The 25,000-nt window shown below is 41.6% G+C and overlaps 2 protein-coding genes across 2 annotated transcripts; both read right to left on the reverse strand.

The window, feature by feature from the left end:
• Positions 1-1,951: 1,951 nt before the first annotated feature.
• On the reverse strand, positions 1,952-18,037 carry LOC117490915 (NLR family CARD domain-containing protein 3-like). The gene is given in 14 exon segments (XM_034140690.1): positions 1,952-2,207; positions 2,210-2,611; positions 2,738-2,784; positions 7,839-8,012; positions 8,359-8,532; positions 9,086-9,259; positions 9,575-9,748; positions 10,301-10,474; positions 10,556-12,359; positions 12,501-12,729; positions 12,883-12,961; positions 13,165-13,278; positions 15,341-15,454; positions 18,015-18,037. Coding segments are annotated over 14 exon segments (3,843 nt in total). The 5' UTR covers positions 18,023-18,037; the 3' UTR covers positions 1,952-2,031.
• Positions 18,038-20,406: 2,369 nt separating this feature from the next.
• LOC117490898 (D(1C) dopamine receptor) lies at positions 20,407-21,735 on the reverse strand. Its single transcript, XM_034140676.1, has one exon. It carries the CDS (start codon positions 21,658-21,660, stop codon positions 20,407-20,409), a length of 1,254 nt encoding a protein of 417 aa, XP_033996567.1. The 5' UTR covers positions 21,661-21,735.
• Between the last annotated feature and the right edge of the window lie 3,265 nt (positions 21,736-25,000).

Genomic DNA, 25,000 nt, shown 5'->3' on the forward strand with positions numbered 1-25,000 from the left:
ACTTTAAAACTGTTTAACAACATTTTATCTCTGAGAGAAAACCTGTTTCTTTACTCCAGATGCACACTCCATCCCTCCACAACCTCCCTATATTCTTTAGAGTGTATAATGTGATATACAGTAGAGCTGCCCTGTCTCTGAGACACCATGCCTACCTGTTGAAATATTCATCAGTATCTTATACAGCTCAGAAACACCTGTCGGGGTCTCGGCCCTCTGTGGCCCCGGGTGCCTCGAATCGTTTCAACTGCACTAAGACTGAAGATGAAAGGAGAGCAGACAGATGTTGGGAAGAGACAGAAACACTGACCAGCAGATGTATCCCAACAAGAGAAGAGATATGGTTTATTATTTCATCAATAAGCATTTTTTAAAAGACTCTTATCAATTAAAGCTTGAATACGTCAGGTCCTGTTTTACCATATTAGTTTATGTTTGGACAAAAATATTCCATATGTTAATTCCAGAGGTGTAAAGTAACTAAGTACATTTACTCAAGTGCTGAATTTAAAGGGGACCTATCATGCAAAATGTACTTTTGTACGTCTTTTCTACATGAATATGTGTCCCCGGTGTTCCAGGGAACTCACCAAGTGTCAGAAAACACAACCCTCTCTATTTTCCTCCATACCCAAATCTCTAAAAAAGGGGCTGCAACGGATCTGATAAAAACTGATCCAGATTTGAACACTGTCCTGACGTCAGGACGGTGGCGCTACGGCTATTGGGCCAACTCCACCAATCAGGAGGAGACAGCCACGGCCATTGCCGTTCAAAAGCCCTGGAGACGCTGAAGTACATATGCCAGGCCTGTAGGTGGTGCTGTTCTCACTGAATCTGCCCTTGCGAGAGCTATAAATTGTCAAATTGAGCGAAATGAGGCATGGCTAAAATGCATGATCTGTTTGGTATTTTGAAAAAAAAAAGTATAAATATGCCTTATATAGGTATGGTCCTACACTATATTATTATAATATAGCATGATAGGTCCACTTTAAGTACAATTTTGAGGTATTTCCATTGTATGCTACTGTGTATTTCTTTTGTATTTATAGTGTTTATGAGTGCAGTGAACTGTTCCAGAGTTAAAAATGAACTTCATGATCTCTGTGAGGAATGGGATTATCAGCCATAATGTCATGTGATGTATTTTCTGACATCCTGAATGTAAAACAGAACTGAGCACTTTTCCAAAGACCAAGTTAACATGTGTTTTATTTGCATTGAAAAAGACGTTCAAACACAACCTCTGTAGTTGGAGTTAAACTCTAAATAACCTGTCATTGTTGGTATGACACTTTCTAATCAAGACTTATACCAAAGTGTACTTCTGGATTTACACTTACAAACAGACACGTATATATACTTAACATATTCACAAATATACAGTACATTGTATATAAGTATACTTATTCATTTTAATCTATACTGTTAGATTTTGTACTTTATAGCTATTGTTTTTCTTACACTTCTTTACTTGTATTAGTTAACCCTATAGCTGTTTTTTAGTTAATGTTACAATGACTGCCATGTGAGTTATATGCATATGTGTAGAACACTTTATATAGAGGGGTGCTAGAGAACTCTCCCTGGTCCCCGGTTTGAGCTTCAATCTCAGGATCCATGTATTTGTGATCCTCTCAAGAACGGAGAGGAAATTCACTATTTTCCCAACAAGGGGGATCACAGTATGAATACTACCGTACGAGTATATGTAGAGTACACATTATACAGAGGGTGTTCACAGTCGATTGGTTTAGCTAAGTGTCTGCAAATTGTCAGACTTCAAATCAATATGGGAACATTGGTATAACTGCCTTTTTAAATTTATATTTGAGTGTTGTATGTCTTTTAATAATGGACCAAGAGTCTCTTCAAATAAAAGCTGATGATGTTCAGAAATCATGTTATAATGAAGTAAAAACCCTCAGACTCAGGTTGGTGCTAACTAACATCAGCTGTGATCCTGTACAGACTGAACTCTCTGGGCAGCAGGGAGGACGTTTCTGGAACAGGAGGAGACTCTTCCTCCTACAGAGGACACAGAGACACTGAGGAACCAGGCCAGAACCCAAACCCAGCATAGAGAGGTTCAGTGAATGTGGCTCTGAAGGTGTGGAGGAGGATCAGTGTGTCAGAGGAGACTCTGTAGAAGGAGAGAGAGCCAGCAGGATGATCCACATACACTGCTACTCTACCAGAGGAGGGGAGGAGGAGGAGGAGGAGGAGGAGGAGGAGGAGGAGGAGGAGGAGGAGAAGGAGGAGGAGGAGATGTCTGTTCTCTTGTTATTGTGCCAGACATAGTAACCACCATCAGAGCATCTCAGTCTCCAGGACTGATCATTCCTTCCAAACACACAGTCCTCCCTGTCTCCTCTCCTGCTGATTCCTCTGTAAGTCACTGATATATGAACCCTTCCTCTCCACTCGACCTCCCAGTAACAGCGACCAGTCAGAGCTTCTCTACACATCAGCTGATACCAGACATCAAACCTCTCTGGATGATCAGGATATGGCTGCTTCTCTCTCACACATGTCACCTTCCTGTTGTTGTCAGACAGTTTGAGTTGTCTGTGTGCTGTGTTTGTGTCGAGTGAGAGTTCACAGGAATCTGATGAGAGAAACAGCAGCAGTTATTAATCTATCAGCTGTTCATTTATTGACACTTTGATGATGAAGGTTACATTTGAAGATGGTGGCTGCTTTGTTTTCATGAATCAAATTAAACCACACTCACACTTCCTCAGACCGGGTCTCAACCATCGGACTCCACCAGGCTCCATCCTGAAAGAAGGGGGGGGGGGGGGGGTTAGAGCAGCATGGAAACATGGACATTACATCACTCTCAAACACAGAGCTTTGTTATTCTCCACAGATTAAGCTCCATGTTCAAAAAGAGCACCTGTTATTAATCAGACGATATAATTTTAGGTCAGTCAAACATCTGTTTTTAACCGATGAATAAAGCTCATTTTTTTCAATTATTATTTATCAGAATATAAGATGTAAGAATGTATCAGTGTTCAGTTAGTCCATGATGTGTACTCAGCATCTCCTAGCACAGTGGTTCCCAACCTTTTTCAGTCAGGTCAGATGTTGTTTAATTGCTGATATATTTATGATCCACGTCACGTTTTCAGTTTTGGCGGCAGTTCTTCCTGTTTGTCTTGAAGTCTTCTCATCAAGGCTCTATAAATAGAGAACTACGGCAGATATGTCATATTTAATGCAGCCGAACCGTGTATTACAATGCCGTTATGTGATGACTTTCAAAGAGAAAAGCAAGCACACTCGGAATATAGTATTATTTTATTTAAAAAAAATGTTTTCGGATTTCACATCGCATAAACACCATATCCCAACGTGCATTGCAGCTAAACCATAGAATCACCGAGCTGAGGATCTTGCCTACGTCTGTTTCCGGTATTTTTAATGACGGATGTATTTTGTTATACACACATTCCTTCACATTTAAATTTAAATTTACATTAAAGTATTTCGTGAGGCCTTCTAAAATGTTTTTAAATATAACTACGGTTCTCGTTGAAGAGTTTGTAAATTAACATGACCGAAGCTGTTGCCTGGCAACGCAATCGCACAATGTCACGTCCGTTAATTCCACATCAACACACATGGATTAACATCGATTTAATACATTAATGTAGCCTTTGTTTCTGCTAAAAGAGGTGTCGACCAGCTGGGGCAACAAGAAAATCGGCGAAATCGAGTGTGACTATTACAAAATAAATCATTATTATATTAATATTGACAACAACCAACCGTCGTGGGTAGAGCATTTGCTTGGCATTTCTGGGTATTTCTCCACTGGTTGGGCCATGTTAACAATACCGTGTAACTGTCACGTTTGAAGGGACGAAATCGTGACATCTTCACGTCTCCCAGCATGGTAGATCGTCACATGTTCACGTCTTGCCGTGATACCGGGTTGTAAGTATTACCACTTTTGGTTCTTTGTACTTCTTCTCCACTACAGTTCAGAGGTAAATGGTGTACTTTTACTCCACTATATGTATGTAATACCTTTAGTTACTTCACAGATGTGGATGAATTATCAGAATTATAATCAAGTCTTAAATCAGACTTTAGTTCCACCTGGAGTAAATCCACAAGCTACCCTGCAGTATACTACTTTTACTTAAAGGGGACCTATCATGCAAAATGCACTTTTGTACGTCTTTTCTACATGAATATGTGTCCCCGGTGTTCCAGGGAACTCACCAAGTGTCAGAAAACACAACCCTCTCTATTTTCCTCCATACCCAAATCTCTAAAAAAGGGGCTGCAACGGATCTGATAAAAACTGATTCAGATTTCAACACTGTCCTGACGTCTGGACGGTGGCGCTACGGCTATTGGGCCAACTCCACCAATCAGGAGGAGACAGCCACGGCCATTGCCGTTCTAAAGCGCTGGAGACGCTGTAGTACATATGCCAGGCCTGTAGGTGGTGCTGTTCTCACTGAATCAGCCCTTGCAAAAACAGAGCTAAAAAATGTCAAATTGAGCAAAATGAGGCATGGCTAAAATGCATGATGTTTGGTATTTTGAAAAAAAAAAAGTATAAATATGCCTTATATAGGTATGGCCCTACACTATATTATTATAATATAGCATGATAGGTCCACTTTAACCTCTTAAGCCCTGAGCCTGTTTTTCAGGTCTCAGGCTCGAAAATGACATTCCCAGAACAAATGGCCATATCTTCCCTTCTAAAAGGGTTAAATTAATAATCTTTATTCTCAAAGTAATGATAAACCTGTGAGTTGGATGTAGAAAAGTCAGAATCAATATAGATGTTTTTTATTTTAAAGAAAATTCAGATTTTACATAGTAAAAAACTGTAAATTATAGTGTCCGTCCAAAAATTATTTTTTACTTATAGTGAAAACTACCCTTGGATGATGGGTTAGTAGACTAAAAGCTTTAGGAATCCAAAGTACAACATATAATAAGTACCCTGTATCAAGATTGATGCAAAACAAGTGAAATTTGACCCTTTTAGAGAGATTTAGCCAAAAAAACCCACTTCTGGGGTCATTTGGGTGGATTTGACCTATCTCTGGCCCCCCTTGCTCGATTTTGATGAATGAAATCTCTTTATAACCGCTAGAGCCAATGGAATCGAGGGAAAGTTATATACACACCAACACGTTAACAAATAAGGAGTGAGAGTGACGCGTTACCAAAACCGGAAGCTGCATACACTCTGGTGGCTACCATTAGCAGCTAACTTTTCCGCTCCGATTTTTACATAAAAAATGGAATTATGGATTATAAATAATTTTTTAAAAGGCACAGGTACATTATCAACCTATGGATCAACAGTTGTAGATTTTTTTTTTTTCGTTTTAATGCCATTGAACACGTCTTTTGACCTAATTGACAGCTACGGTGAGACGATCTGCCTCCGTAAAGGTACGTGTTGTGATGTCTGTGTTTGCTTCCCCTGTCGCAAGTTCGGATCGCTCAGTGATGATACTATACGTAAATAATCAGTGGAGTCTCAGCTTTAATCGGCTATATTGTATGTGCAGCTACGATAAGTAATAAGGGTATCTTTATCTTGAATTGTGTGCCGCAGTGCGTTAGAATTTTTTCGCTCAGGGGTCATTTAGACCCTTCTTATGAGACTTGTGTTTTGTTTTGGTAACAATGGTTCATATCTTCAGTTAGCTGAGATTCTTCCCGTTAATCTGGTGCTACACATTAATAGTTTCATAAATGTTAAGAAGCCCTGAGACATTATCTCGAAAACAAAACGGTGGGAGGGGTCCAATGGAGGGACCGCCGTGCTTAAGAGGTTAAGTACTTGATCTGAGTACTTCTCCCACCTCTACCGCCTACTGACTTAGCTGGCTTTCCCCACCGAATTTCAATCTTCCCAAATTATGAAAAATAAAAATGACACTCCATACACACTGGACTCGACTTTTGGCGGACACCGTTTGCAGCGTGTCTGTGATCCCAGTATACAAACAGTCCTCGGTGTTTCTCAAAGTGAAACAACGTGCAGAGGAAGGGCAGCGTTACCCCAGGGGCTGATGGGTAATCACTCCCAAATGAGTTTAGGGGAACAGAGACGAGGCATTTGAGTCCTGCAGGGTTTCCCCGTTAATATCAGTGTCTCGAAAACACATGTTGGCGACTGAAAGACATCCAGTGTTTGATCTTTTACTGAAGCATCCTTCACCTACAGTGTCTCAACTGAAAGAGGACCACAAACACAAAAAATATAATAACCTTTTGAGATTTGGGGATATTTATCTCCCATTCTTTCACTTTTTCGGACATTTTCAACACCAAACATGTCGTTAATGTCTCTGTTTAGTGAACTACAGCAATCTTTATCTTTCTCTTTATCCAAACCTTTCCCCTCTCTGACCTCTCAAGGTTCTATTAGAGGGAAACAGGTTGCAGAGAGGCTTATTCCGGCCGGGGAGTGTATGACCGTAGTCACAGCTTACCTCCTTACCTCTCACCAATTCCAATTTAAGGTTCCAGTGGGGACCTTTCTCCCTGCGTGTGCCTCTCCACCTCAGTTTCTTACTTCTTATCTACTACCATTTTCCCTCAACCTATCCTAAGGGAGTGCATGTACGTAGACACATTGTGCCTCTCCACCTCTGTTCCTCACTTCTTACTTTCTACCCCTTATCCCTCAACCTATCCTAAGGGAATGCATGTACGTAGACACGTTAGTTTAGCTGCTATAGGCTTAGACTGTCGGGGGACGCCTTGCTTCTTCCTTCTGTCTGTCTGTACCTGTGTACTCTCATGTTCCGATTAACCCAGCCTCCCCCAAATTTCTTTTTTGTGTCTATCTACGCCGGGATCCTGAGTCGAGGCTGATCCTGTTGCTGTGGTCCTGTGTCCTGGATCCTCTATCCTGAGTTCTGGATTGAGTCCTGGACTTCGAGTCGTGGCTGAACCTGTCTCTGCGGTCCTGCCTGACTCTCATCATGCTGCTTCCCTGATGGCTCCCACAGGATTGTTGACATCCTCGTGGATTCATCTTCTTATTATAGACACATGCATTTCCAAACATTTGGTCTAACTACGCTGTAAAATGTATTATCTCTTCGATTTACACACGGCATCTATTGCACGTCTGTCCGTCCTGGGAGAGGGATCCCTCCTCTGTTGCTCTCCCTGAGGTTTCTCCCATGTTCCCCTTTAAACTGTGGGTTTTTCTCTGGAAGTTTTTCCTTGTACGATGTGAGGGTCTAAGGACAGAGGGTCTAAGGACAGAGGGTGTCGTTTTCTCATACTGATATTCTGTACAAACTGTGCAGTTGTATTTGTTGTAAAGTGTCTTTATTGTAAAGTATTTTTACTGTATGTACAGCACTTTGGCTCGACCAAAAATCGTTTTAAAAATGTGCTATATAAATGAAACTTGATTTGATTTGATTTTGATTTATTTGTACCTTACTTTGACCATCCGTTCGCTGTTATTGATCATTGTGGAGAGCAGGCAGACGTTTTGTTTTGTATTATAGCAGCTATCGGATGGAATCAATACATGGGCTGCACAGGTTGTCATGTCCGACTATCACAAGTAGAATCATAATGAAAAATACGCCGGTAAAATGTGCCTATAGAAAACGGCTTATGCCACAATAGGGTGCTATGCTAACATCGGCCATTTTATACCAGAGAAACTTTCATACAGCATTGTGATGCCAAACAGCGTCAATTCAGACGGACACTGTGAGATAACGGGAGAATAAACTCCCGTGGAAGAGCAGCCAGCACTGCAGCAGTCAGTAAATGCCGCTGTAAACCAGGATTTACATGAACACATACGTGTATAATACCTGAGAGTGTCCAGTCTCCAGAGTGGATCCTCCAGTCCAGCAGACAGCAGCTTCTCTCCTGAGTTTCCTGGATGATTGTAGCTCAGGTCCAGCTCTCTCAGATGGGAGGGGTTGGAGCTCAAAGCTGAAGCAAGAGAAACACAGCCTTCCTCTGTGACCAGACAGCCTGACAGACTGAAAACACACAAAATAACACATCACATAATCTGAGGCTACTGTTTGGACTGGAGGGTTAGAGAAGTTCTGCGATACAGTCCACCAATGTGGGGTTATTTAGACATTGTCCAACCAGGCCAATCACTACTGTCTCTCAATAATATGATAACATTACTGCAGTTTTCTAATTGTCTGGAAACATTCAAGATCCAACAAAATAGAGAAAAACAACATCAAACTTTTCCATGGAATCAAATAGAACTTTACTGATTTACATTTAGATTAGAGACAATCTTGTGCTGGTTACAGGTTTACCAATTTATGTAAATAAAAACTTAAATTGAACATATTGATGAATCCTGACCTGAGAGTCTTCAGTTCACAGTGTGGACTCTCCAGTCCAGCAGACAGCAGCTTCACTCCTGAATCCTGCAGGTTGTTGTTACTCAGGTCCAGCTCTCTCAGACTAGAGGACTGGGAGCTGAGGACTGAGGACTGAGCTTCACAGCTTCTCTCTGACAGGTTACAGTCACTCAGTCTGAAGGGACAACAAAAGAAATGGAAGCAAATGTTAAAGTGGACTTTGTGTTTTTATAATATGTTTGCCTAGGCAAAACAGAAGAACTGTAAATGATGTTATATTATGTTACATAGGGTCTGAAAATTGACAATGTCAACTGGGTTGAAAAATAACTTGAGTACAGTAAACTTAGAAAACTTATCCAGTAATCATCGATGTTATTTCAGCTTAGGCTTTACTGAAGCAACTAACAAACACTTCAATACAATGTCTAGAAAATAATTTGGGGTCAAGTATCTCGCCCAAGGACACTTTGACATGTTAACCACAGGAAGGGGATGAAATCAATAACCCTCCCATTGGTACTCACCTATTTCCCTTCTGGGCCACAGCAGCCCAATATATCAATACATATTCAAAAGGAAGCTTAACAGTTTGATGAATCCTAACCTGAGAGTTTGACTAACATAACTAATTCGAAATCATTTTGGTAGAGAAAAGTAGGAATTAAACCATCGACATGAATAAGAATTCAAAAGTCCATCGGCTGAACATGTTGATGAATCCTGACCTGAGAGTCTCCAGAGTACAGTGTGGACTCTCCAGTCCAGCAGACAGCAGTTTCACTCCTGAATCCTGCAGGTCGTTGTTACTCAGGTCCAGATCTCTCAGACTAGAGGACTGGGAGCTGAGGACTGAGGACAGAGCTTCACAGCATCTCTCTGACAGCTTACAGATACTCAATCTGAAGGGACACAAATACACATTAACAGCTCAGTATTTACTCCTTTTTACAAATTTAAAAACAAAATATTAAGACCATGTAATCATAAATACGAGGACACCTACATTATTTGAACTGACGGCAAATATTTTGCATAAATGGTGGATTGAAAGCCAATGTTAAAATTGTGTCAAAAGTAGAAAGGGAGAAAGATGTGTAGATTTGCTCCTGAACACAACAGCAGAGAATAATTTAACGGGTTTCAAAATTGTTTATTTACTATAGTAAGTTAAATACTTCCACAAAAGGAAGCTCAACATATTAATGTATCCTGACCTGAGAGTCTCCAGAGCACAGTGTGGACTCTCCAGTCCAGCAGACAGCAGCTTCACTCCTGAATCCCGCAAGTTGTTGTTACTTAGGTCCAGCTCTCTCAGACTAGAGGACTGGGAGCTGAGGACTGAGGACAGAGCTTCACAGCTTCTCTCTGACAGGTTACAGCCACTCAGTCTGAAGGGACAACAAAATAAATGGAAGCAAATGTTAAAGGGAACTATGTGTTTATATAACATGTGTTCCTGGGCAAAACAGAAACACTGTAAAGTATATTATTTTATGTTAGGGTCTGAAAATGGACAATTACAACTGGGTTGAAAAATAAGTTGAGTACAGTGAACTTAGAAAACTCATCCAGTAATCATACATGTTATTTCAGCTAAGGCTTTACTGAAGCAACTAACAAACACTTCAATACAATGTCTAGAAAATAATTTGAGGTCAAGTATCTTGCCCAAGGACACTTTGACATGTTAACCTCACGGAGAGGGGATCGAATCAATAACCCTCCCCTTGGTACTTGCCTATTTCCCTTCTGGGCAAGAGCAGCCCAATATATCAATAACTATTCAAAAGGAAGCTTAACTTTTTGATGAATCCTAACCTGAGAGTTTGACTAACATAACTATTTCAAAAATCATTTTCATAGAGAAAAGTAGGAATTAAACCATTGAAATGATTAAGAATGAAAAAGTCCATCGGCTGGACATGTTGATGAATCCTGACCTGAGAGTCTCCAGAGTACAGTGTGGACTCTCCAGTCCAGCAGACAGCAGCTTCACTCCTGAATCCTGCAGGTTGTTGTTACTCAGGTCCAGCTCTCTCAGACTAGAGGACTGGGAGCTGAGGACTGAGGACAGAGCTTCACAGCTTCTCTCTGACAGGTTACAGCCACTCAGTCTGATAAAGAGAAAACAAGCAATATATGGAAATAATGAACTGAATATTTACGTCATGATATATGAATGTTTCTATACTTACAGAGCCTTCCTGGAGGCTTTGACCACTGGCAGCAGCCTCAGAAGAGCCTCCTCTGAAGCAGAGTATTTCTTCAGGTCAAACACGTCCAGATCTTCTCCTGATAACAGTAAGATGAAGACCAGAGCTGACCACTGAGCAGGAGACAGATTATCTGTGGAGAGACTTCCTGAACTCAGGGACTCTTGGATCTGCTTCACTAGAGAACAATCATTCAGTTCATTCAGACAGTGGAACAGGTTGATGCTTCTCTCTGGAGACAGATCCTCATCCATCTTCTTCTTGATGTACTGGACGGTTTTCTTGTTGGTCTTTGAGCTACTTCCTGTCTGTGTCAGCAGGCCTCGTAGGAGTTTCTGACTGGTCTCCAGTGAAAGACCCAGGAGGAAGCGGAGGAACAAGTCCAGGTGTCCGTTTGGACTCTGTAAGGCCTGGTCCACACCACTCTGGTAGAGATGTGTTAGTTTAGGTTTGGGTCTGAAGACTTGAGGCAGCCTGGAGGTTGTTGGTTCTTCTACCAGCAGGTTGACTCCAGAGGTGATGAAGGTCAGATGGACATGAAGAGCAGCCAGAAACTCCTGAACGCTCAGATGGATGAAGCAGAACACCTTGTCCTCAATCATTCCTCTCTCCTCTCTAAAGACCTGTGTGAACACTCCTGAGTACACTGAGGCTGCTCTGATATCGATGCCACACTCTGTCAGGTCGGACTCATAGAAGATCAGGTTGCCTTTCTGCAGCTGCTCAAAAGCCAGTTTCCCCAGAGACTCCATCATCTTCCTGCTCTGTGGACTCCAGTGGTGATCTGTCTCAGCTCCTCCATCATACTTGATGTTCTTCACTTTGGCCTGAACCACCAGGAAGTGGATGTACATCTCAGTCAGGGTCTTGGGCAGCTCTCCTCCCTCTCTGGTTTTCAACACCTCCTCCAGAACTGTAGCAGAGATCCAGCAGAAGACTGGGATGTGGCACATGATGTGGAGGCTTCGTGAGGTCTTGATGTGGGAGATGATGGTGCCGGCCTGCTCCTGATCTCTGAATCTCTTCCTGAAGTACTCCTCCTTCTGTGGGTCAGTGAACCCTCGGACCTCTGTCACCATGTCCACACATTCAGGAGGGATCTGATTGGCTGCTGCAGGACGTGTGGTTATCCAGAGGCGAGCAGAGGGAAGCAGCTTCCCCCTGATGAGGTTTGTCAGCAGCACATCCACTGAGGTGGACTCTGTGACATCAGTCAGGATCTCAGTGTTGTGGAAGTCCAGAGGAAGTCGACACTCATCCAGACCGTCAAAGATGAACACGACCGAGAACTGATCAAACCTGCAGATTCCTGCGTCTCTGGTTTCAGAGAAGAAGTGATGAACAAGTTCCACCAAGCTGTACTTGTTCTCTCTCACCACATTCAGCTCTCTGAAGGTGAATGGAAATGTGAACTGGATGTCCTGGTTGGCTTTGCCTTCAGCCCAGTCCAGAGTGAACTTCTGTGTTAAGACTGTTTTCCCAATGCCAGCCACGCCCTTTGTCATCACTGCTCTGATTGGTGCATCTCTTCCAGGTGAGGCTTTAAAGAGGTCTTCTCGTCTGATGGTTGTTTCTGGTCTGTCTGGTTTCCTGGATGCTGTTTCAATCTGTCTGACCTCATGTTCATCATTGACCTCTGCAGACCCCCCCTCTGTGATGTAGAGCTCTGTGTAGATCTGGTTCAGAAGGGTTGGGTTTCCTGCTTTAGCAATGCCCTCAAACACACACTGGAACCTCTCCTGTAGGTTAGACTTAAGTTTACGCTGACACTCTCCAGAACGACTTCCTGAATGAAATAACAACAAAGCAGATCGATTGGTAACAATAAATCTTTACAGAATGAAGATCTGAACATATTTTGCTCCATCTCTTGAGACATTAGTCAACATTTATCCAGCTTGTTAAATCTTAATAGAAACCCTCTTACTGCTCTGCAGACGCTCAGCCAGCTCCTCCTGCTTCATGCTCCTCAGGAAGTGCAGTGAGATGTTCAGAAATGCCTCTCTGCTGCTCGTCCTCTGCTCTTCATCCTCAACGTCCAACACCTCCTCATCCTCCCTCTGACTCTCTAAGCATTCTGGGTAATCTGAACTCAGAGCCTTCTGGATCTTCTTCAGCTCGTTCTTCACAAAAGTGATGATGTTCTCCTCCAGCAGCTCGAACAGAATACATGAACAACACAATCAAACTAAAGGCACCAAACATCAGATCCATGTTGGACAGACTGACAATCCACTGATCTACAAAGTGCATCATGGAGTTGACTGTGAGCAGAACAGATGTAAAGTAGCTGTAGTTCATGTACAGACCATAAATGTGGAGTCCAGCTGTGTCTGATGCTGCTGGGCAGACTGACCTCTGGAAACCTCTGAGCTCTGCTGGTCCTCTCTGTGAGGAATCATGAACTTACATTATGTTTGCACCATAGACTTCCAAAAAAGACACACACAGACCAGAAAGTAAAAGTTGTTGTGTTCTGTCATAATACATCATCATGCAAACCAGATGCTAACACTGATGGATGACCAATTCTGAGTCTAACTGAGGAACAGCAAGCTCTCCAGTTTCTATTAACAGTTTGAAATACTTACACCGGATCAGAAGAACAGCTTCCATCTTTGAATGTTATCAGATGAGCCTTAGACCGATCACTCTTCAGGGACACACAGCTGGGTTCAGGAGACTTTTCTCTCTGCTGTTGGGAACTGACAGAAACACTAAAGTTGACTTTATTTCAGTCAGAAAACTCATGTTTGAAATGTTTATTGACAGGGGCATGTAGTTTGATTTTGGCACCTGGGCTCCGGCCTCATCGCTCCCTGCATATATTCACATAGGACATTGAGGAGTGATGATTAAATAACTTTCCCTCTGACCCTGCAGCTAGATTATGGAGTGATAGTGGGGCAGAAAAGCAGCAGTGGTGCAAAAGCAGGGCAGTAGCACTATAGGTGGGGCAGAGGAAGAGATAGAAAATCTTGCAGCCTAAGAAGAGCGCCAGATTTAGAAGAATGAGTTTGATTGGTGGTCTGACATGTAAGGGATGATGTTTATGTGTCATTATAGCTCGAGTGACTGAATGAACTAGCTTGCAGGATCCACTCCATTTCGTCGGACAACTCAAGTGTGACATGTTAAATCACATTAGCATATACTTTGAGTTTTGAGTCTTGGCTCCAGCCTTATCACTCCCTGCTTTTATTTATATAGAATATGAGGAAAGATGATTAAATAACTCCCCCCCAGTGAGCTCATTGGCTAGGAGGGAAATATACTGACTAATGAGACTACTTGTGCGATTAACGCATGTGTATTTTTTGTCCTCGGCCGCCCCGTAGTTTCAGAGCGCATCGAGTTTAAAATACCATCTACAAGCTGATGCTGACAGCCCCGCTCCTGCCGCCCGCTTGTGGCAGACCACACTTCCACGCTCACCGGCAGGCCCGGACTGGCCATCGGGAGGACCGGGAGGGTGTGTGTATGTGTGGGGCGAGCGAGGCACACCTTACGTGTTGTTGTTGTTGTTAGCATCTGGTGCTAGCTAGCTGCGCTAACGGATATAAGGAGCTGTTTCAATGAAAATAGAGGAGCGACATTTCGCCGACAACTGCGCTGAGCACTTGACTTTATGCAGGTAGCCAGACAGTGGGACATTGTACGAAAAGTCAGCACACTCAGCACGGATAGTGCGCGCAACATGATTGCAGCGTCCAGGCAACTCCCGTTCGAGCATATATTTCAACCCAGTCTCACGGCATTTCGTGTTATAGTCACGAAATTAATCTATTGATTCGTGTTCACCAACACGATTTCGCCATTTTTTTCGTGTCACACAAAATGATTTGAAAAGCAATGTAAATAATAACAAATTTGAAGGAAAAACACATAAAAAAAAAACAGATTTAAGTATTCTGACACAGAACGATTTTAGAAGCAATGTATTTATATTGGTAGTATGTTTCGTGCCTGCACCAAATAATAACAAATTAGAAGGAAAAAAAGATGACATAAAATACAGATGTCAGTATTCTGAGGCTCTGAGCCATTTCTTTTCCTCACGGACGGCAACAAAACTCAGACATTATACAATTTAAAATAAAAGGGATAGGGTTAGGCTTAGGGTAAGATATTGAGTAAGAACATGTTTTTATGAACCACACAGCTTCTGGTCTTCCAAGACCCGACCGGACAAAAAGACGTGTTGCAGGCACGAAACATACTACCAATAGAAATACATTGCTTTTTAAAATCGTTCTGTGTGACACGAAAAAAATGTGAAAATCGTGTTGGTGAACACGAATCAATAGATTACATTAATTTCGTGACTAATAACACGAAATGCCGTGAGACTGGGTTGTATATGCCTTGAGCTGCACATAGCTCCAACGATCCATCACAGTGTCTCCACACAGACACACACACACACACACACACACACACACACACACACACACACACACACACACACACACACACACACACACACACAGTATTATTGTATGAGAGAGGTTCCAGGTTGAATTGAGGCTAATATTTGTAATGTTCAGGTTGTTGTGTTTAATATTCATGAGAATATATGTCATTGTTCAAATGATAATAAACAAACATATAAAGCATATTTGTCCACTCATATGTTGATAAGAGTATTAAAACTTGAAAAATATCCCTCTAAGGTACATTTAGAACAGATAAAAAATGTGCGATTAATTTGCGATTAATCGCGATTAACTATTTTAATCGACTGACAGCCCTACTTTAAATACTTACACTGGGTCATTGGAAGGACGTCCATCTTTGAAGTTAATCAGAGCACCCTTAGACCGATCACTCTTCAGGGACACACAACTGGGTTCAGGAGACTCTTCTCTCTGCTGCTTGGAGCTAATACAAAGACACAAAAGTAGAGAAGCAACAAGATGTATATCTCTGCTTTCAGTGGTTTTTGGACAGTTAAAGACCGTTGATCTCTGCAATTAATCCCTAAGATCTCTGCAACTAGTCCCTATATATCTCAAACTAGTCCCCAGATCTCACTAAACCCAAGACCACTGCAGCTACCTCCCAGATATCTGCAGTAGTGCCTGAAACTCTCCAACTAATACCTAAATCCCTGCTGCAACGAAGACTTCTCTGCATACATTGGTTCCTTTTTTAAACACCTTCTTATCAATTGACTACAATAACAACGTTTCATTGAGTTAATATTAACAGAGTAGAAATTATCATTATATTTATGAAAGCACTTTGACCCACAGAGGCCTCAATAAAGATGAAATAAGAGCCTTCGTAAGATAAGAGAAGTATCAATGTTATGAGTCAATGTTCAGGGGAAAAAGTAGGGAAACAAATCTTTGCAACAAGTCTCTAGTGCTCTGTAACTAGTCCCTAGGTCCTCTTGAACAGGTCCCTAGATCTCTGGAACTAGTACTTGGACATCTCAACCAGTCCTCAGATCTCTCTGCATTGATTGGTTTTTCCATCATAACAATAATAAACTGTTTCTGAGTTATTCATTAACAGAGATCTTTCTATGAGAGCACTTTGACCCACAGACGCCTCAATAAATATGGAATATGAGTCTTCATAAGATAAGAGAATAATCAAAGTTCAAACTGCAGTCCAGTATCAGGATTCTATCTGAATGTGTTTTATAGATGTACAGGTTTATTATGAGTCAAGCATCGAGTTTAAAATACCATCTACAAGCTGATGCTGACAGCCCCGCTCCTGCCGCCCGCTTGTGGCAGACCACACTTCCACGCTCACCGGCAGGCCCGGACTGGCCATCGGGAGGACCGGGAGGGAGTGTGTATGTGTGGCGCGAGCGAAGCACACCTTACGTGTTGTTGTTGTTGTTAGCATCTGGTGCTAGCTAGCTGCGCTAACGGATATAAGGAGCTGTTTCAATGAAAACAGAGGAGCGACATTTCGCCGACAACTGCGCCGAGCACTTGACTTGATGCAGGTAGCCAGACAGTGGGACATTGTACGAAAAGTCAGCACACTCAGCACGGAGAGTGCGCGCAACATGATTGCAGCGTCCAGGCAGCTCCCGTTCGAGCATATATGCCTTGAGCTGCACATAGCTCAACGATCCATCACAGTGTCCACACACACACACACACACACACACACACACACACACACACACACACACACACACACACACACACACACACACACACACACACACACATTGTATGAGAGAGGTTCCAGGTTGAATTGAGGCGAATATTTGTAATGTTCAGGTTGTTGTGTTTAATATTCATGAGAATATTTGTCATTGTTCAAATGATAATAAACAAACATATAAAGCATATTTGTCCACTCATATGTTGATAAGAGTATTAAAAACTTGAAAAATATCCCTCTAAGGTACATTTAGAACAGATAAAAAATGTGCGATTAATTTGCGATTAATCGCGATTAACTATTTTAATCGACTGACAGCCCTACTTTAAATACTTACACTGGGTCATTGGAAGGACGTCCATCTTTGAAGTTAATCAGAGCACCCTTAGACCGATCACTCTTCAGGGACACACAGCTGGGTTCAGGAGACTCTTCTCTCTGCTGCTTGGAGCTAATACAAAGACACAAAAGTAGAGAAGCAACAACATTTATATCTCTGCTTTCAGTGGTTTTTGGACAGTTAAAGTCCGTTGATCTCTGCAATTAATCCCCAGATCTCTGTAACTAAACTCTAGACCACTGCAGCTACCTCTTAGATATCTGCAGTAGTGCCTGAAACTCTCCAACTAATACCTAAATCCCTGCTGCAACGAAGACTTCTCTGCATACATTGGTTCCTTTTTTAAACACCTTCTTATCAATTGACTACAATAACAACTTTTCATTGAGTTAATATTAACAGAGTAGAAATTATCATTCTATTTATGAAAGCACTTTGACCCACAGAGGACTCAATAAAGATGAATTATGAGCCTTCATAAGGTAAGAGAAGTATCAATGTTATGAGTCAATGTTCAGGGGAAAAAGTAGGGAAACAAATCTTTGCAACAAGTCTCTAGTGCTCTGTAACTAGTCCCTAGGACCTCTTGAACAGGTCCCTAGATCTCTGGAACTAGTACTTGGACATCTCAACCAGTCCTCAGATCTCTCTGCATTGATTGTTTTTTCCATCATAACAATAATAAACTGTTTCTGAGTTATTAATTAACAAAGATCTTTCTATGAGAGCCCTTTGACCCACGCCTCAATAAATATGGAATATGAGTCTTCATAAGATCAGAGAAGAATCAAAGTCCAAACTGCAGTCCAGAATCAGGATTCAATCTGAATGTGTTTTATAGATGTACAGGTTTATTATGAGTCAATGTTCAGGAGAAAGAGCAGAGCCAGTAAACAGCCAGTCAGTAAGAGAGAACATGTTGAAGGGTGAAACAGTTTCAAACATCATGTGAAGTGTTGAGTGTGATACCTCTCCATGTTGGTGATAACCTGCAGCCACCTGATGGAGACAGACACACGGCTTCATTATTACTTTAATGCCATTTATATTTGTTAGTGATCAGGAAATACAATCTGTTTCTACATGTAGACTTTAAAGACAGTGAGCTGTAGTTTCAAACATCAGTTGTCAGATAAACTGAGTGCTGTCATTCTAAAGACAGGAGGTGAACACATGAACCCACAAAGAGCAGCTGTTTGAAACATTACACACTGAATGAATCAAAGTCCCACTTACTCAGTCTCTTCTCATGAACTCCATCAGCTGTGAGGACCAGGTCTGTGTAGAAGAAGGGTTTCCTGCTGATCTGACCATGTGCTCCATCAGGAGTGAATCCTCTGCTTCTTCATCAGTCCTCTGTGTCCAACACTCTGATAAAGCAGTGTGACGCTGCAGCTCTCAGTTCAAACTGTATATGACTTTATATTGTAGTTAAAGATTAACCCCCAGCCGCTCCCTGCAGCTCTCAGTTCAAACTGTATATGACTTTATATTGTAGTTAAAGATTAACCCCCAGCCGCTCCCTGCAGCTCTCAGTTCAAACTGTATATGACTTTATATTGTAGTTACAGATTAACCCCCAGCCGCTCTCTGCAGCTCTCAGTTCAAACTGTATATGACTTTATATTGTAGTTACAGATTAACCCCCAGCCGCTCCCTGCAGCTCTCAGTTCAAACTGTATATGACTTTATATTGTAGTTAAAGATTAACCCCCAGCCGCTCCCTGCAGCTCTCAGTTCAAACTGTATATGACTTTATATTGTAGTTAAAGATTAACCCCCAGCCGCTCCCTGCAGCTCTCAGTTCAAACTGTATATGACTTTATATTGTAGTTAAAGATTAACCCCCAGCCGCTCCCTGCAGCTCTCAGTTCAAACTGTATATGACTTTATATTGTAGTTACAGATTAACCCCAGCCGCTCTCTGCTGCTCTCTGACAGCTGAGAACAGATCCTCATCACTGACAGCATCAACATCTCTGTCTGCAACGTGTCCAACACTTCATACATTTACTCAACTAAGAGTACTTCCATGTTGAGCTACCTGATACTTGTTGGTACAGGTTATTGGTTCCCTTTGTTCTTTGGGCAACAGAAGATTGAAGTATTCTCAAACACCTGAGAAATGATAATCGTCCACCAACACTTTTTGCACCAATAAGTCAATCTGTTGTAAGAAGATTAAAAACGTGCAGAGAATAAAGTGAATTTGGTGAAAGACGTTGATGTGTCTGGGTCGTCCTTTAATGCATGAATACACAATACCACAATACAAGACAACCTGGAGATTCTGCAAGTTTAATTTCCAATGGACTCAATAAACCCCTCGACCTTCTTCTCATCATCTCAAACACTCCTGATGAATACTCTATCATTTAAAGTGGACCTATCATGCTATATTTGAATAATATATTGTAGGGCCATACCTATATAAGGTATATTTATACGTTTTCTTTTTCAAAATACCAAACAGATCATGCATTTTAGCCATGCCTCATTTCACTCTATTTTGCTCTCCTCCACCCTGTCTTTGCATGCGCTGCAGCTGACCACGCCCCCCTGCAAAGGAGGGGGCCGAGTTACGAGCGTTGTGTTACCATGCTGTTACCATGCTGTTACCATGCTGTTACCATGCCACGGCAACCTCTCATTCCCCTGATAGGTCAGCGCCACCGTCCTGACGTCAGAGAAATGTTCAAATCTGGATCAGTTTTTATCAGATCCGTTGCAGCCCCTTTTTTAGAGATTTGGGTATGGAGGAAAATAGAGAGGGTTGTGTTTTCTGACACTTGGTGAGTTCCCTGGAACACCGGGGACACATATTCATGTAGAAAAGACGTACAAAAGTGCATTTTGCATGATAGGTCCCCTTTAATTAATTGGTCATTTGGTGCTGTTGAGTCCCAGTTTAGTCCCTTTTATTTGCTGTTGTCACAGGGCAGATGTTGTTTCTTGGTATTTTAGGTTTTACATATTCATACAGTGTAATAATGGAAACATTCAGTGGTTCTGGTGTAATAAATACGGTTTAATGTCTGACCAAACAATCTCTTTCCTTTAAAATCATTATTTAATTACCAACCTCAATATGTTAAGTATGATTAATAACTAATTCTGCTTCCATTTAAATAAGTTTCCACACAAGAATCCAACAGCACAATCAGTCACATGGAAAAAACTCAATAAAATATGTTTTTTATATGAAGCTTCAGCTACAAAGTCTCTTGAGTTGTATTTCGCCAGATTTAAAGATTTAGTCCTCCATCATTTCATATTAACAAAAAGAAAACATTTCAGAGGACATGTTCGGAAAAGATCCATGTAAATAATGTTCCTGTTTAGTCCTTTAATGCAGTGTCTCCTATCCGTCCTGATGGACTTGTCCTGGAATAAGAGCTTCATTCTTCGAGGTGAACGGCGTGATCGTCTCCAGAGAAAGTTCAGGATCGTCCTCCAGCTGCACGGTGGCAGGAAGCAGCAGCAGTCTGTTGGAGATGATCGACTCCTCGTCAATCTGAGCGTCCTCCAGGCTGTCCGACCCAGCGGCGTTTATTGTGCGAGGATGCCGCTGCGGCTGCACGGGAACCAGCGCCTCCTTGTGGAGTGTCGTGTCGTGGTGGTAGGAAACAAGCTCGTCGCTAAAGTTCACCGCGTCCACCGTGTTGTTGGAGCACATTTTGTTGCATCCAAGAATGGTGGCGAAGGCGCGTCGGAAGTCTGCGTTGAAGGCGTAAATCACCGGGTTCAGGGAGGAGTTGGCCCATCCGAACCACACGAAAACGGTGAAGGTTGTGTCGCTTACGCATGGAGGGTCGCAGAACGGGATGTAGCAGTTCAGCACGAAGAACGGCAGCCAGCAGAAGACGAAAACCCCCATGATGATGGAGAGGGTCTTCAGGACTTTGGTTTCCTTCTTAAAGGACGACTTGAGCGAGGCTTCGTCGTTGGACCTGTGATGGTGATGCTGGTTTCTGTTCGCGCCGTGGCCTTGGTTCTGCGCCTGCTCCGCCGCCCTCTCCAGAGACGTGATGCGGCGAATCTGCATCTGAGCGATCCGGTATATGCGGGTGTACGTGGCGATCATGATCACCACGGGGATGTAGAAGCTGATGAGCGAGGAGGAGATGGCGTATGTTTTGTTCAAGTTGGCGACGCAGCTTTTGGCATTGAAGCCGCTGCTGCTGTTTGTGAAGTTCCCGCCGTTTCCCACCATCATTTCCACCATCAAGTCCTCCATCCCTTCCTGGTGCCAGTTGAGCTGCACCGGGATAAAAGATATGAGGATGGACAAAGACCACGCCACGCCGATCATGACGAACGCCACCCGGTGGGTCATCTTCCGCTGGTATTTGAACGGGCTCGCGATGGCCCAGTATCGGTCCACGCTTATGATACACAGGTTCAAAATAGACGCCGTGGAGCACATGATGTCGAAGGCGATCCAAACACTGCAGAATCGCCCGAACAACCAGGTGCCGGTGACCTCGGTGATGGCCTCCCACGGCATCACCAGCACGGCCACGAACAGGTCGGACACGGCCAGCGAAATCACGAAGAAGTTGGTGACTTTGGAGCGAAGGTGGCGGAAACGAACCACGGCGGCGCAAACCAGCATGTTCCCGAGCAGCGTGGACACGATGAGCAGGAAGAGGACGCAACCGAGGAGGATACGCAACCCTCCACCACCACCACTGCCTTCATCATGTTCCTCCTCCTCTTCCTCACTTTCTGTCCCGTCAAGCTCCGACAGAACTTGGGTGAAATTCCACATGGTGTTGTTATCCATTTTTTCAGTATAAAGTGTTAAATACAACAGGTGGTTAAAATCCAATCTTAAATCCAGCTGCTTCTGACGCACACACCATCCTCTGAAGCCTCACTGAAGAAGAATGAAGGAAACTGTCTTCAATAAAAATCCATTTGTCTTAAAAAAAAAGATCCTTATGCAAAAAAAAGAAGAGATCCCGCGCTCTGCGAGTTTCACAAGAAATTAAAGATTTGAATAAAGCTTTGATGATAACTTAATAGTGGTGATAATATTAACTCAGTGTATCCATAGGGGGGTGAAAAGAAAGGATAACAGGAGCAGAATAATAGAGGAAACTGTCTCCAATAAAAATCCTGAAGGCATTAAAATAAAATATCCATATGCAAAGAAATAAAGAAATAATCCTTTCTACGGTTCTGACTTTAATATGTTATTTACGATGTTGTATATATATATATAAGCATGCAAAAACATCCCTTAAATTCTAATATCTTGAAGACCAAATTAGTTCTGAAATTAATGAATTTTAAAACATGAGAAAGATTGCGTAAATAATTTAGAAAAAATACTCAAACTAAAAAAATAGATCCTTATGGAAGAAAAGAAAAGCTCCTCTCTCACATCAATACCCAGAAAGACTCCGCGAGTATCCCTACAAATGAAAGATTTAAAAAAAAGCTTGGTTATTAACTTAGTAGCGGTGATAATAATAAATCCTGCCGGAGTTCAGTGCCTCCACAGGGGGTAAGAAGCGTCTCTGTCCCGGTGCTTAGTCCCGGTGTGGCTCGGAGGACTCACCTCTCCGACTGACGCTCAGACTGCTGCTGCAGCTCCTCCTCTGCAGGTAATAGATTACTATCACCATATATCACCATGGAGCGAATTAGCCTTGATTTTAAACCAAAATCGAAGTCAAAAAGAATCTCAAATATGGTAAAAAATCTATGTTCGAAAAATGTGTGCGTCAAATAGACTCTACTGAGAAATACAGGAGCGAGTCATTAATTAAAGATACGACTAAACAAGGGGTTGATTATTTTAAATGTTAAATTGTATCGTGTAAATTGGAATGATCCACATCTGTGCTCCCAGGTGTATCTGTGTGTTTTCTTCCTGTATGTTCCTGCCTGTGTACATGACATAAACTGCTGCTCATAACCAATTGCCCCTTGCGGGATTAATAAAGTTGTTGATTGATTGATTGATTGGTATGCAGTGGGACAATTTCATCATTAGGAAAATCTCACGTTAATTAGGTAAAACAAAAAGACTATATATTTATATTTCTGCATTTTATCTTTATTAAAAAAAATGCAGTCCACTAAACAAGAAGACAGACAGGAGAGTGTAATATATATTCAGAACCCTCTCAAATAAAAGACTATATTTGACTTCCTCCTGAATCTCTCTTTATTTGATGTCAAAATGAAATGCTTTCTTCCTTAATAGGATAAAAATCTATGTCCGAAAATGTGCATTTATAGGAGGAATAAACTGATTAAAATAAGAAATGACCATGCAACGAATTCACTTAATCTTAAATATAATGCAGATACATAAAACAAGAATCCAGACTGTATATTTATTTATTCCTGCATTATATCTTCCTTTAGAGAAGTGTCACTCAGCTGATGCAGTGCAACAAACAAGAAGACAGACCCGTTTATATTCTTTATCATCTGGAATAAACACATATTTGACTTCCTCCTAAATCTTAGTAATGTTAGTGTTTACTTCCTGTCTGCTTCTGGTCTATCTGACTTCATCCATCTTTTAACATCTTTCTCTCTCTTCATCCTCCTCACGGTCTGTACTACTGTCACAACGACCTCTGAAATGTCCGGATTGACCAATCAGAATCGAGTATTCAACTAAATCATGTAATAAATTATGATAAATGACCCTCTGTGCTGTTGTGACTATGCTGTACATCCTGGAAAATACAGGAATGTAAAAACCTCCCTTAAAATCTCGAGCTTAAAGACTCAATACATTCGGAAATTAATTAATTCGAAAAATAATTAACAAAAAATGTTTTAAAAACTCTAGAAAAAAGTCATATAAAAGACCAAATGTCAATTATAATTGGACTAGAATAATACATATTTTACTATGACTTACAGTATATTTTTCTGTCAGCATCTACTTATATAATTCTCTGTTCTACTCTGTCTCTTTAAAAGTGCTTTTTATGAACATTACATTGTTTCTTTGGACAAAATGTGAGATTATTATGTAGGTTGTTATGTGGCCCTCTGCTGGTTGGATTTGTTATTGTTATTTTTATATCAAACAGTTGACAGAATAGTTTTCTTATCCAGCTGCAGCTGTGTTCACAAACAGTCCTTTTTTACTTTTGGCAGAATAAAGAAAATAATTCCCAAAATTATCACTCATTTTGAAATCCATGGCAGACGCTTAGAAAGAAAGCCAAAACTCAGAGGCTGAAGATGCATAAATTTGCTGCTCGGTCAAAGTTATTTTGTGACGACACTGTCATTTAAGTTGAGCTGAGCATTTCTCCATCATCTCCTGACTGATGTTCATTAATCGAGAGACTTCCTGTTCAAAAAGCTTCAAACCTGATGGTAGAAAACTACAAACACCTTCGTTCTTGCACACTAAATGTAAATAATCTCCCACTTCTATATTGTGTTAGCTGTAATTTAGCTTTTTTACATTTGTCAGATGGTTTACATATTTTATATCACGGTCAACTCTTATATTTTCACTCTTTTAGTTCTGTTTTATCTGCTATTTTGAGATGTTTATATTGTATAAATGTTTATTTTCTACCTTTTTTGATTTCTAATTATGTGCAAAACCTACCCACCTCCCTACTGTCCTTAATACCTAGAAACACTTTTCCCAAATGTGGGATTAATAAAGTATATTTCATCTTATTTTAACTTCCTGCATCTGATTATCCTCGTCTCCTCTGAGATGAAAGGAGACTGACTGAAGTAGAAGCTCTAAAGCTGCTGGGAATCATGCAGATTTAATGCAGATTGATTTAGTGAAAAACAAAAAAAGGACTTTTTAAACCTCAAGAAGTTTAAATGAGATGATGAAGCTGAATTTAGAAATACTTGCAATGCTCCAATACAGCCACCAGATGGCGCCACCTGTCTTCTGTTGTGTGTACAACTCCAACACAAGCAGCAAACCTCAACATCTCTTTTGAGTT

The sequence above is a fragment of the Trematomus bernacchii genome, unplaced genomic scaffold (assembly GCF_902827165.1).
Source record: "Trematomus bernacchii unplaced genomic scaffold, fTreBer1.1, whole genome shotgun sequence".
NCBI classification, from domain to species: domain Eukaryota; kingdom Metazoa; phylum Chordata; class Actinopteri; order Perciformes; family Nototheniidae; genus Trematomus; species Trematomus bernacchii.

What these genes read in the sequence shown, in the direction of transcription:
- LOC117490898 (XM_034140676.1), bottom strand. Translation starts at nt 21,660, where the DNA reads ATGCTGGTTTGCGCCGCCGTGGTTCGTTTCCGCCACCTTCGCTCCAAA.